The sequence below is a fragment of the Manihot esculenta genome, chromosome 15, assembly GCF_001659605.2.
Source record: "Manihot esculenta cultivar AM560-2 chromosome 15, M.esculenta_v8, whole genome shotgun sequence".
Taxonomy (NCBI): domain Eukaryota; kingdom Viridiplantae; phylum Streptophyta; class Magnoliopsida; order Malpighiales; family Euphorbiaceae; genus Manihot; species Manihot esculenta.
The window spans coordinates 11,417,710-11,431,881 of NC_035175.2; the positions used below are offsets into that span (position 1 = coordinate 11,417,710).

At 29.6% G+C, this 14,172-nt stretch overlaps 1 protein-coding gene and 1 long non-coding RNA gene across 2 annotated transcripts; one reads left to right on the forward strand and one right to left on the reverse strand.

The window, feature by feature from the left end:
• Window positions 1-1,182: 1,182 nt before the first annotated feature.
• Window positions 1,183-1,602, reverse strand: LOC110602728. The gene is made up of 2 exons (XR_006348838.1): window positions 1,400-1,602; window positions 1,183-1,292 (listed from the first exon to the last, which is right to left on the reverse strand). It is a non-coding gene; the product is annotated as an uncharacterized LOC110602728 (long non-coding RNA).
• A 7,807-nt stretch (window positions 1,603-9,409) lies between these two features.
• On the forward strand, window positions 9,410-13,221 carry LOC110600922 (myb family transcription factor MOF1). The gene is made up of 6 exons (XM_021737854.2): window positions 9,410-10,187; window positions 10,304-10,380; window positions 10,539-10,575; window positions 11,138-11,258; window positions 11,401-11,644; window positions 12,812-13,221. The coding sequence occupies exons 1-6, from the start codon at window positions 10,061-10,063 to the stop codon at window positions 13,106-13,108; spliced, it is 903 nt and encodes a 300-aa protein (XP_021593546.1). The 5' UTR covers window positions 9,410-10,060; the 3' UTR covers window positions 13,109-13,221.
• Window positions 13,222-14,172: the final 951 nt, after the last annotated feature.

Genomic DNA, 14,172 nt, shown 5'->3' on the forward strand with positions numbered 1-14,172 from the left:
ACAATCTTTTCATATATACTCTTGAAAAACCAGTCAAAAAAGAAACTTTTGAATTCAATTTCTCTATTTAATAATATAGAAGTTATAGAAGGAAGAGAATTGTCTTTGTTATGATATTGTGTCTCATTTGACCCTAAGGATCCAATTCTTCTTTAACTTTTCCACTACCCAAAACTGGCAATTGTCATATATGAAAGGTCTTCAATGCACGAGAAAAAGCAATATAAGGAATACAGTGGATGTTCTACATGTTCAAAATTTTAATTGGATTTCACAATTTGGTCAAAAAAATAAAAGGGTATGCACATAAGATTTGGTCAACATGTTTGTTATATACAGTTTCTTATAGAGTCTATAACTAGCAAATTAAATATATGCAAGGATTAAAAAGTTAAATTTATTTCTAAACTATAAAATAGAGATTCAAAATGTTAACAGATCTAAAAAGTGGTGGGTGAATTGTAATGTCCCTTTCAAGGGTTACTGTTTGTTGGATTTATTGTGTGTGGGTGAGCTTGAGTCTAGGCAAAGTTGTGGAAATGGTGGAGCTAAGCTGGCTGCTGCTTTTACCTCACTTATTTTTTTTGACTCAAAATGGTTTTGCTACTAAATTTCAAACTTTAATTAGTGTACCACTTCATGTTACCAAAACACCTCACGTGGCCTCAACTTTGCTCACCCACAAATAATCTCAGTTTTTTTTTTTTTTTTTAATATTCCAATAATATTTATGAATTATAAAAATTAAATAATTATGTTTTATAGAAATGTAATAATTAAAAAAGTTAAAAAATGAAATATGAAAAGACGAGACCTAAGAAAAGAGAGAATGAGAGAATACGGATGAAGAAGTGATTAGGCATCTCTTACTAATGAGAATATGCAGAGAGCATTCACCACCATCTCGTAGCTCTTAGCTCCACCACACGCATACTCACGTAGTCTACGTCACTTCTCTCTCTCTCTCTGTTTTCAGATCGGCGATATGACGAGACTCCTCATAAAAGACAACTCCAGTATCTGCCAATTCAACCATGGAAATTGCAAATTCAAATAGAAAGAAGAAGCAGCCACCGTTTTCCTTCATTGGGATCAAAGCAGATTTTGCAATCCCATTCTCAAATTTTGCTCTGCACACTGCACACTTCTCGAACAACTCGGAAATTTTTATTTATTTGTTGATTGTTTTAATAAAATAAATAAAAAAAAAAAATTAGCTGCACGCACACGCCAAAAAGTACTCGATCGGCGACCTCGAAGCCGCCCCGTCCAATTTATCCCTGATTTTCACCCTGAAGAAAACAAAAATCTGTTGGATTTTTGCAGCTGCAAAAATTTCAGAAATCAGAAAAACAATAAATAGGGTTTTTGGAAGCAGCTTTGGATTTTTACTCTATACCTATCTATTGAATCATTCCATTTGTGCAGGAATTTCCATCATTCCTTTTTCTCTGCCATTTCCCATCATCGTCATTATTGCATCCCAGATTTTTCCTATTTTTCATTTAATACCCACTGGCTCCTCCTTTTTTATCTGACTCCTTGCCTCCTCCTCCTCGGCCTCCAACCCCTTCCCCTTTTCTTTAATACCCATTGGCTCCTCATTTTCTCTTATTGGAAGTTTTGAACTTAAATTTAAGTATTTAACATTTTTAAAATTTGTTTTCTGTAATTGATAAATTATTAATAAAATTTTTGCAATGTTATTTTAATTGTAAATAATAATAATAATAATAATAATAATAATAATAATAAAATATTCATCAAATTAAATTTATAGTTCATAAGGTATTAAATTATAATTTATATATTATGTATAGAAATTGATTAATTAAGTTGCTTCTGGTCATTAAATTATAGGTAATTAATTAAAAATGAAAATAAATTCTTAAATTTTTATAAAAACATTCATCAAATTAAATTTAAATTTTTTAAAATATATATATATATATATTATTGGTTTATTATTTGACAAAAACTCACACCCAGTGAGAGGGCAAAGGAGGAAGGAAGAAGCAAAGCGAAGAGTGACACGTTGACGGAAGTCCCATCGGGGGCACATGGAAAGAGGGGAAGGCCTTGACCCATCTCCCCCCGCTGATGGGATTGATTTCGTTGTTAGGCCAAGTCAAAACAAGCCGCAATAAACCAGCTTTCTACCGTTCAATTCGTTCTATCGGGGGTAAAGGGTAAAACGGTAACTTTATAAAATTTCATTTGTTGATTGTCTTTGCCATCGTATCGGTGGTTAATAATATATTAGTTATTTAATAAATTTATAGTTATTTAATTTGAGTTGCTCTTTTCTACTTTCATAATTTGATCAACCCTTGCCTTCTAATTAAGTGATACCTCAATCTTGATATTATGATTTAATGTTTATTCATCTAAATTAATAAAATAATTAATGGTTTTAATTTTAAAAGGTTCATAATAATTTGTCTGAAATATCTTTTAGATGGTTATATATTTTTATGTATTAATATTAAATTATTTAAAAAATTAATAAGAGTTTATATAAAAAATAAAAGTTAATATTATTTTTAAAATTTTCTGGTTTATATAACTCTATCCTTATTAAATAAAATTAATAAAAACTTTCATATATTAATATTAAATTACTTAAAAATTAATGAAAGTATATATATATAAAATATTATTATTTTTATATCGATAAATTTTTACTTTATACTGTTATTGTACATCAATTTCGCTAAAGGAATATGAATTTTTTAGAATTAACATATTATAATACATTTAGAAATAACTAATTTTAAAAAATAATTATCACTTTTAAAAATATTTAAAAAAAAAAAAAGAAAATGAGTTATATATTACCACACAAAATCAAGACAAATGCTTATTTTTGTATATATCTGATGTGTTAATTATAATATTATATTTTTATTGTTATTTTTAAAAAATTAGAGTGTAAATATAATTATTTTTTTGTTTATAGTTTTATGAATTTTATTGTTATAAATTGATTTATATATGTATAAGTAATAATTAGTTTAGTTAATTATATAATTTAAATTTTTATTTATAATATTATAATTTTAATATTTTATTATAGAATTAAATCATACTATGTATTTTTATAATAAAAATAAAAATATTAAAATATTTGTGTAATATAATTTTTATTATATTTAAAAACAATGAAACAGGTATAAAAACATATAAGATAATACTATTATATATAAGTGTACATGCGAGTGTGTTAAATTTATATAAAAATTTTATAATTAATTAAATTAAGTTAATTTGAATTTTTTAAAAAAATTAAATTATCTATTTAATAAAATTATAAAGATATTATTTCATATTAAAATAATATTAAAAATTAAATTAATTTTTAAATATTATTTTAAACTCAATAATAAAATTAAAACAATATCAAAGTAATTTTAGTGAAAAAAATAATAATGTTTTTTTAAATAATTAATCTATCCTTTATTTTTATATAAAATTAAAAATTAAAGAGATAAATATAATTTTAAATTGAAAAGATAATTTTTATTATTTTCTTTCCAATTTAAAGAGAAAATAATCAAAAGTAAAATAAGCTATATTTTCTCTCTCTCTTATTTCTCTTCACTTTCTAAATAAAAAAATTATCATTTTGAAGTTATTTTCTCCCTATATTTTTTTCCATCCAACTTTTTCTTGAATAAACAACAATTTATAAAAGAGAACATAATCTTAAAAAAAAAAAAAAGCACATGAGACAAATAGTTACTGAAGAATCCAGGCCCAATAGTCTAATCAATCATATCACAAGTGCATAACACAGAAGCCAAACCCTATACACCTGCCACATCAGATCACTACTTGCACCCAAAGTAAACGCAATCGCTTCGAAACCCAAAAACATTTTTTTTTTCCTTTAGAGAGAGAGTATTCATTCAATCACGCGCATGATCGGAGTGTGGGAATGCATTTTCATTTCCCACTTGGAGTTTGGCAGCAGAAGGGTAAAAAGGGGAAAAAGGAAATACGCGTGGGGAGAGGAAGCGTAGAAGTGCGCGTATCCCAAGAAGAGAGCGTACAACAGAACAGAGCAATGATAATTCCCTATAAGGCGACAGAAAATATGGATATTCTTTGAGAAGAGAGAGAGTTGTACCTGCGAACGGTACTGCCCTCTGCTATTTTAGTAAATGCGATTTGCCTTCGCCTCGCTCACCGCAGTTGATGCTCCTTTTTTATTATTATTTCCGGTGAATCAGGTTGTGTTATTTCGAAAAATTATTTTTTAATTAACGAGATATAATATAATTAATAAATTTAAAAATTTTATTTTTAAAATTTAAAATTTTTATTTTTAAATATAGTTTCGTTAAAATTAAAAGTATTTTATAAAAATTTTTTTGTTAAAGTCAATAATTTTTATTTAATTAAAAAATAAATATTATTTTAAAAATATTATTATCAATAATAAAATAAAATATTATTATTTAGTGAATATAATATAAAAAAATTTATTATTTATTTTTTTAATTTTAAAAAAATATTAAAATATTTTTAATATTTTAAAAAAATTACTGATTAATTTATATATTAATTTTATTACTATTTAGTTTTTATAGTTTAAAAAAAATTATTAATTAATTTTTTAAATTATTAAAAAATTTATTAATTAATCTATTTATATAAAGAATATTTTAAATTTTTTTATAATATTTAATGATTAAAATTAACAGAAAAATTAATTGATAAACTTTTTAAAATATTAAAAATATTTCTTTTTAATTAAAAGTTATTAAAGATATTGTAATAAATTTTTCAAATGGCACACCAGATTCAATAGTAAACGATATCATAAAAATAATTTTTATTATATTTTAATTTTTTATTTTTAATAATTTAAATTTTATATATTTAAATTTTTTATCTTTACTGAATTTAAATTTTAAATTTATTAAAATTTTTATTTATTTATTGAGACTGTGTTGAGATTTTTTTTTTGAATTTTGATTAAATTAAAATTTAAAAATTAAAGTGTTGAATTTAAGAAATAGAAGAACAAATCTATTAATTATATAATATTTTAGAGGTAAAAACATATTTTTTCTTTTAATTTTTTGAAAGAGACCTACAAATTTATAAAAATTAAATTTTAAAAACTAAAATATTTAAATTTTAAAAATAATAATTCAGTTATTTTTTCTGTTACTAACAGGCATTTTTAACTAGGGGTGTAAATGAACCAAACTGTTCGTGAGCTATTCGAGATTCGATTCGATAAAAACTCGACCGAGCTCGACTCGATTTGTAAACGAGCCAAGTTCGAGCTTAATTTTTAGGCTCGTTTGGTAAACGAGTCAAACTTGAGCTCCATAGTATTCGACTCGTAAACTCGGCTCGTTTATGAGTTCATGAGCAGATTCGCGAATAGATTCGTGAACAGTCGCGTTAAGCAAACTGAAATTACTATCATAAGAGAAATAAACTCAAACTCTGCATATACTTTAATGAGCCAAATCTAAATTTTTTAAAATTCAGCTCTATATAGTTTAGTTACACCCTTAAACTTGCATATATTTTAATCATTGAGATTTAAAAACTCATCTTTATAAGTTTACATACTAATTTGTAGATATACTTATTTAACTAAAATTATTTTAGTTTTAAACTTATTAGTTTTAAACTAAAATTCATTATACATGTAAATAAATTAAATTACTCGTGAACTATTCGAGACTCAGCTCGATTAAAGCTCGACTCAGCTCGATAAAGTTCGACTCGTCTAAGCTCGTTTGCTAAACGAGCCAAACTTGAACTTCTTAATACTCGGCTCGAGTTTGATATGAGTAAAGCTCGAATTCGGCTCGAGTTCGAAAAAATTTTAATGAACCAAGGTTGAGCTCTTCAAAGCTCGGCTCGGCTCGGTTCGTTTACACCCCTATTTTTAACGAAATGATATTTAATTTTACTTTAATGAAATAATATTTAATTTTACTGAAATTAAAATTTAAAGATAAAAATATTAAATTTTAAAAATAAAAAAATCAACCCATTAATTATATTATATCTCATAAATTAAAAAATAATTTTCTCTTTCTTAAATTTAATCTATCATTTATTTCAAAAAAAATCAATTAATCATTCATTTTTAAATTTTTTAAAAATAGAGCTACAGAAACTATAAAGTATTTTTCCAAAGATGTAACCTTATTAATCAGCCCTCGAGTTAAAGTTTTCAATAAAATAGGAAAAATTATTTTTTAGTCCCTGAAATTTAATGTAATTAATACTTTTGTCCCTCTATTTTGGCGACCCAACACTTAAGTATTTCACTTTTTTTTCCGTCTAAATTCGTAGTCCTTCCGTCCATTTAAACCATTTGGTCAAAGAGTCAAAGGTGAGAGGTGATAATTTTTTCCAAAAATAACCTTCTCTCATTGTGAAATCCCTATTTTTTTTCTCATTCATGTTTTATCCGGTTGCAGAAAGGGTAGGAAAAAGAAGAAGAAAAAGAAGTTGCAGAAAGGGTAGGAAGAAGAAGAAGAATAAAAAGAAATTGCAGAAAGAATAGGAAGAATAAGAAGAAGTTGCAGAAAGGGTAGGAAGAAGAAGAAGAAATTACAGAAAGGGTAGGAAGAAGAAAGGGTAGGAAGAAGAAGAAGAAGTTGCAGAAAGGGTAGGAAGAAGAATAAGAAGTTGCAGAAAGGGTAGGAAGAAGAACAAGAAAGGGTAGGAAGAAGAAGAAGTTGCAGAAAGGGTAGGAAGAAAAAGAAGAAAGAAGAAGAAGAAGAAGAAAGGGTAGGAAAAAGAAGAAGAAAAAGAAGTTGCAGAAAGGGTAGGAAGAAGAAGAAGAAGAAAAAGAAATTGCAGAAAGAATAGGAAGAATAAGAAGAAGTTGCAGAAAGGGTAGGAAGAAGAAGAAGAAATTACAGAAAGGGTAGGAAGAAGAAAGGGTAGGAAGAAGAAAGGGTAGGAAGAAGAAGAAGAAGTTGCAGAAAGGGTAGGAAGAAGAATAAGAAGTTGCAGAAAGGGTAGGAAGAAGAACAATAAAGGGTAGGAAGAAGAACAAGAAAGGGTAGGAAGAAGAAGAAGTTGCAGAAAGGGTAGGAAGAAAAAGAAGAAAGAAGAAGAAGAAGAAGAAGAAGTTGCTGAAAGGGTTGGAAGAAGAAGAAGAAGAAGAGGCATTTGGATTTGGGTTTTGTGATTTTGAAATAGCGGGATTTTTAGTGATGGTTAATTTTATCAATTCATATGTCCCAAACGGCTATTTTAGACGGAAGGACTACGAATTTAAACAAAAAAAAGTGAGGGACTTAAGTGTTGGGTCGCTAAAATAGAGGGACATAAGTATTAATTACGTTAAATCTCAGGGACTAAAAAATAATTTTTCCAATAAAATAATTAAAAGACAAAAGCTTGAAAAAATTTGTATTATTAGAATTTGGATCATCCATGACTTGTGGAGAGGACTATAGATCATGAGAATAAGAACAAAGATATCATATGTTCCCCTTTTTTAATATTTTATTTATTATGTAAAAAATAGTAGAAATTAGCTAAAAACTATTAAAAACGAATTAACTTTGTTGCTAAAATTAGCACGTGTGTAATAAATAAATAAATAAACTAAAGTTATTCAATTAATAATTTATTAATTATTAAGATAAAATCATAAAAGTCAAATAGCTAATAGTATAAGTTGAATATATTATTAGAATTTTTAGGCAAAGTTTGAATTAACTAATTAATTATGAGTTTTACATATTTTTATATTATCATATTATCAAAATCAGGAGTTGAATTATATTTATTTTACTAAATTTCATTCAATCTCTTTAAATTCATTTTAAAATAAATAAAATCATGCTTTATTTGAATTATTTTTTATAAAATAATTACTTTATAAAATGCATAGATAAAATATTAAGATATTAAATTTATTAATTGTTAAATTAAATATTTACGATGAAATTTACATAAATTAATTAAATGAATTTATTCTTATGAAGATTGACACGAGTATTTCAAAGAGTAGGCACCGTCAATACAGACCTGTGTATGGTCGCGCCCGCAATTCTTCTGTTCTAAGCCTACAACTCTAACTTAGCTCTGCCACTTTTTTCTTTCTTTAAAAAAAAAAATAATAAAAGAAGAAAAATTAAACGTGATTGATTTGCTTAGAAATTTCATAATCCGAATTCTTCCCCAGTGACGTGATCTTCTTTCTCACCATCTCACCGTCGATTAAATCCAGGGATACAACGAAATGGACGGTGTGGATTTCAGTAGCAGATTATATATATTATTCTCGTGGGTTTGGCTTTCGTGTCTCTTTCTGCCAGAATTTGGTTGACTTATAAAGCCTTGACGTGATCATGAGGCACGCCAGGCCTTGACTGTGTCTCACGAGTGCGCATCACGCGCTCTGTTAATTAACCGTCTCCCTTCGCAGTAATTATTTTATATTTTACAGCGTAAAAATATTAATCAATAGGTAACCAAACTTCACCAACATATTAAAATCTCCATTATAACCGGAAATTTATAGTAAAAATTAGCTTAACAACCATATTAATTACAATAATAAATTAATATTAAGAGAATTATTTATTTATATTTTAAAATCACAATTAAAAAGTTATTTATTTTATAAAATTAAATCCTTTAATTCATTTGTGAAGTGAATGTATGTTTGAAATTATAAAAATAAATAATTAATTAATTATAGTAATTACATGGAAAATAATTTATCCAATTTTGAATTGTATCGTTTTTCTTTAAAATAAATATAATATTATTTTTATTTCCAAATACTATTGTTGGAATTGAATTTACTGAAAAGAAAAACATGGTTATCAATTTACACAGTGGAAGCGTGGCCCATTCAACAAAATGACAAATGTAATCTTTTTCATTTGAATAATACAATTCTATCCTTGTTTTTATTTTTGGTATTAATGTTATGGAATTTTTAAAATCCGAATATTGATAATTTCGTCCTTTTCATAAATAGATAAATACAATATTTACAAAAATATTAAATTTTTATAATTAATTTCTCAATTAAGCCCAAATGATAACCGACTTTATCTTATTTATATTAAAAATAATAAAATAATAATTAATGAAAGATTATTTTTAAAATAAAATTAAATATATTATAATAATATGTTCCTATTATATATATAAAAGGAAAATAGATAAAGACAAAAATGATTTGAAGTGGAGATAAAGAGAGGATTGGATGAAATTGATAGGGGCAAGTTGGTCATTAAGAAAAAAGGAGGGCCCCGTGGATTTGGCAGAGTGAAGACAAGAGAAGGAGGGGGAGCGACAGCGAGGCCGTGTTCGAAATTAGATGCAAAAAATAGAAAAGTAAAAAAATAAAAAGAGTTGGATGGGCATTTTGTGATCATGACGACGTTGGCGTATTATAATATAAGATGATTTTGTCTTCCATTTTCATAGTTAGAGAGATAGAAAGCAAAGGTCAAAGGAAAGCAGTTGGCTGGTGTGGGGCGAGGGTTGCTGGTGCTGGATGGTGTTTATATTAGAGCATGGCATGGCGTAGGGGTATGATTTTCGGCGAAGAAGAAGAGAAACAAGATTAGAAACTCGTGATTATAAGAATTCTCTTTAATTCTCTCTTTCTCTGCACCATCTGCGAAAGAGAGAGGGTAGAAACAGAACTCTGAACCAGAAGCAGCAGGCAGGGTATTATCAGTCCTCCTTAAGGAATTTACAGCAACGTCTCTTCATTTTCTCGTGATCTCTCCTCTCTCTCTCTCTATCAAAACCCAAAAAAGAGAAAGTTCCCTTCTTTGCTTTGATACACTTCAGAATCGACACTCTCCTTTGAGCCTCCTTCGCATGTTCTTGTTATATATACCTCAGCTCCACACTTCCAACAAGGTTTTGTGCAACGACGAGGACTCCATCAACCGCATTTTAGAGGGTAGAGTTTATTAAAGGAGAGGTGTTTTAAGAGGACCCAGTTGGTGAAACGTCGTTTTGAGGTGAAAAGGAGAGATCTTTTAGGTACTCAGTTGGATTTTGAAAGGATTATAGGAGGTGGAGACGAGAACAACACATGGGGAGTTGTGGGAGAAGTGGGACTGTGAGGCAGTATATAAGATCAAAGGTTCCTCGCTTGAGATGGACTCCTGAGCTGCATCATTGCTTTGTTCATGCTATTGAAAGGCTTGGTGGTCAAGACAGTAAGTATCGGATTATATGCTTGGTTTTTTCATCTACTGTTTCTGCGTCTACAAGGTTTCTATATGTTCGGTTTGTTCAGTTTCTTTGGTTATGTGATTGTTTTTTCTCTTTGTAGAAGCCACGCCTAAACTCGTTCTTCAGTTGATGGATGTGAAGGGACTCACCATTTCACATGTGAAGAGCCATCTCCAGGTTGCCCTTAATTTCTTTCGCCTTCTCCTTTTGATGCCGCCCCCCATCTCTTGCGTCTTCTTCTCGATTCGTGTTCGAGTTTCTAGTCTGCTCCAGATGTTTACACACCCTCACTTAACTCGTTTTTTGCTAACTTAGTTTTCCTTTGGTTTGCGTAGATGTATCGAAGCATGAGGAGTGATCTGGGCAAACAAGGTATATATTTGCACATGTGCATATTGACTGAGAAATATATTTAGGGCACTATATATATTTCAACCACCGTAGCCTCAAGCCTCTTTCATGTTTCATATCTTCATCAGGTTCTGAATCATCCATCGTTGTTTGCGTAAATGCATTAATGGCAGGCTTTATATGATACTTTCCTCTAATGGTTTTTATCGGGATTTCAAAGTCAAAAGATTTTGAACTGGGTTTCACATGAAAACGTATGTTTTGGAAAAGAGTATGAGCCTCACTTCATTTATTATCCCTTCATTTCTGCTTGAGTTTATGCCAAAAGAGTCAAGAACATAATAATCCTGCATCGCTTTTCAAATCTTCTAATATTAGCATTTCTGATGAAACCCACAACCCCAATTTGCCACTCTAGCTGTTCTTGATGTTCTGTGTATATATCAAGCCATGTTAAATGCCATTGAAGATACACATGTGCCATGTTAAAAGCTATCTACAAAGTGTACTCGTGGAAGGCTCATCACTTCTTTCACTTGACGTTTATTTTTTAATGCCTTTGTTTGGTCGCTCTCTGTGACAGATAAGAGCTCTACCCATCAAAGGAGACAATCTTTTGAGGACCATGATGGATGTGTCGATGAAATAAAACCCATTGAAGAATCAGATTCTCACTTCATCTACAGTACTATCCCTTCAAAAAGGTCAGCTTAGCTTTTCCAAATATCAGAAAACTTGGATAGTCCAAGAACGAAATAAAACAAGATTTGCACTGTTGCATGATCTTTTCCTTTCATCTCTTACTTTTGTTTCAAGTTCTTTTTGTTTGATCTCTCTTTTCTGCAGAGCAAGAATCGAGACCAGGAGTTCAATCTCTGATCAAAACCTGCAATGCAGCCAAGGAATATGTGAGACAGTCACGAATCCGTACTCTCTTGATGATTATATGAGAATGAAAGAGGGTAATGGTGGTGGTTTCAGATGGGAACAGACCCATTCTAAGCCCGAACCCACAGCCTTTTCTCTGCCACATGATCTTTGCAGCCTCAACACCTTCAATTATGCAGTGGAAGAATCTGATTTCCTCAAGGTACACTATAAAAACCCTCTCTCTCTCTCACAGGTCGGCCAGCTTTTTTACTGGGGTGGAGTGTAATATTGGTTTTTAGTTTTCACCTTTTCAAAGTTTCGAACTTTCAACCAAGTCCTTGTAAAAAGAAGCCTGTTTTGCAGTTTCCAGTTAATCACTCGCATGACCAGCAGTGGTGTGAATTATCCATGCTTTTCAAGTCAACCTCTATGGTTGCAAAGTGTTCCCATTTTTGCAGCTTTAATATTTGTTAAAGTGTTCTCCTGCTACGGCTAGGACTTGGAATTTGGACACTTTCTCACTGGATATGTTTCTTTTTTTCACCTTTGCACGGTAGAATACTGCTTTTTTTATTAGCCTAACTTGTTTCTTTACTGGGTTAAGTAGGCCATTCATCACTCACAAAGTCTACTTTAACAGCTATTCATTAAGAAAATTTCTACACATGACACCCTTTTAGCTGAGGCAGCTCATTTTTCATCTTTTGTTCAGTTAGTGCATTTAAGTTTACATATGCATATTCACATTCATATTGACAAATGAGTCCTTGGTGCATACCTTCAACCAAAAAAAAAAAAAGAAGAAAAAACTCTTTCGTGCACGCTCCACTTGGCCCGGGGGATATAGCTCAGCCGGTAGGGCTTGCAATTGGATCCGACAATCAGCTTCCTCTCAGATTACTTCTTTGAGCCTTAGCATCCCTACTAACTAGTAATTACTAAACCTGATTTTGAAGGGTTTTCCTAATTTTCATGACCCAGTTTTGAATTTTCATAACCCACCTACCAGAAATGATTGAATGGGTAGAAAATCTTGTGTTCTGTGGTCCAGTGTCACTATTGTAAATGGGGGACCTTTGATGGGGAAGACATGAGGGAAATTCAAAATAGTTCTTAATTTATCATTGCATACGATGCACACAGTACTTCTGCGGTCTAGATCCTATAGATCTTAATAATAGTACAGCTTCTCTTTTATTGAATTATTGGCCTGCTTCATCTTTACTTTGTACGTAGCAGCCCCAAGTCTATTCTTTCTATATACTAAAAATTTTGAATTATCAACTCTACAATCAGTTCTTCACAGTCCCAGTTCATTTTTATATCATTAGAAGGATATGAGCATATAGTAAGAAAATTAATTTTCTGTTCCCATTTTGCATTGCAGATTGCCAAGCAAGAGCAAGGAAAGTGCAAACTGGAATCACATATATGGAAACCTGAGGCTACTAGAAGCAGAAGACGTAGAAGAGAAGATGAAGAAGAGGGCCGCGGTGGCAGCGGCAGCGGCTGCTGTGAGTTGTCATTATCACTGTCGTTGCCTTGTCCATCGTCATGTACGAGTGAGATGAGCGAGGCATTCTCGTCGTATGTCTCTAGGTCCATTTTCAAAGATTGTTCTGGGTCTGCATCAGGAAAACGTAGTGTCAACTTAGATCTATCTATTGCTCTTTGTGGTACTTAATGTAAAGAAAATTCATCTGTTTTTGTAGAAGACTAGAAGTTTTGTAATTTTTCTGTAATCTTTGAACTATTTCTTAGTCCATTAATTAATTTTTAGTCCTCTTTTAGATTTTACCCGTTCTCATTCTTTTTCTTTTTTTTTTCTGTTTTTTTTTTTTTTGCTTTGAACATCTTTGGCCATTCCTATTCGTTGGAACCCATTTGGTTTAGTATATGATCCACTATTGTACTTAGTCGCAGAAAATATTGCATTGCATGTGTTAAAAAGAGAAGGCGATTTGGGTAGTTGTTTCAACAATTTAATCCTTCAGTTTCAATTTTTATAGCAAATTATTCTTTAAATATATCAAAACAATTGTGATTTAAATTTATTTTTTACGATGGAGAGTAATTTATTGATTTTTTATAATTATAAATATTAAATAGTTTTTATAAAAATACAGAAAGTAATATATAATATTTCACCATGGAGATAAAATTATTATTATAAAGATATGGGGCTGCCACTATATTTTTTCATAATGTGCATAGAACTCCATATTTATAATGGAATATGTACAAAGCATATATGAAACATTATCAATAATAAAATCACTCCTAAAATCAATCTTATGATTTTTCTTATAATCATGAGATTCTCATAAATCACTCCTAATGGTTTTTCTTTTTAAGGGAAAATCTCATTAAATACGCTCAATTTTAGAACCCTAGGAACAAATTAGAGAAATTTAAGAACATAAAATGTGGAAACTTACCTTAAATTTTCATTAAAAATCCCATGCGATGATCTTTCTAAGCCCAAATTTCATTCAACTAAACTAAAATATACTTCTTTTTGAAAAAAAATAAAAAGATAATGTTTAGGCTTAATTATCAACCATACTGAATTTCATTAACTAGATGTCAAAGCTATAGTTCATAATTTCAAATGAAAATCTTAACTTCTCAGTTTGGAGAACAAAGTTTTATCATGGTTAGCCTGTATTCCTCAGAAGCTATAGAAGCTTCATTATTTTGATGAGCTTCGAGCCGTTTAATGCAGTATCTGGAATTGAAAAAGGGGGA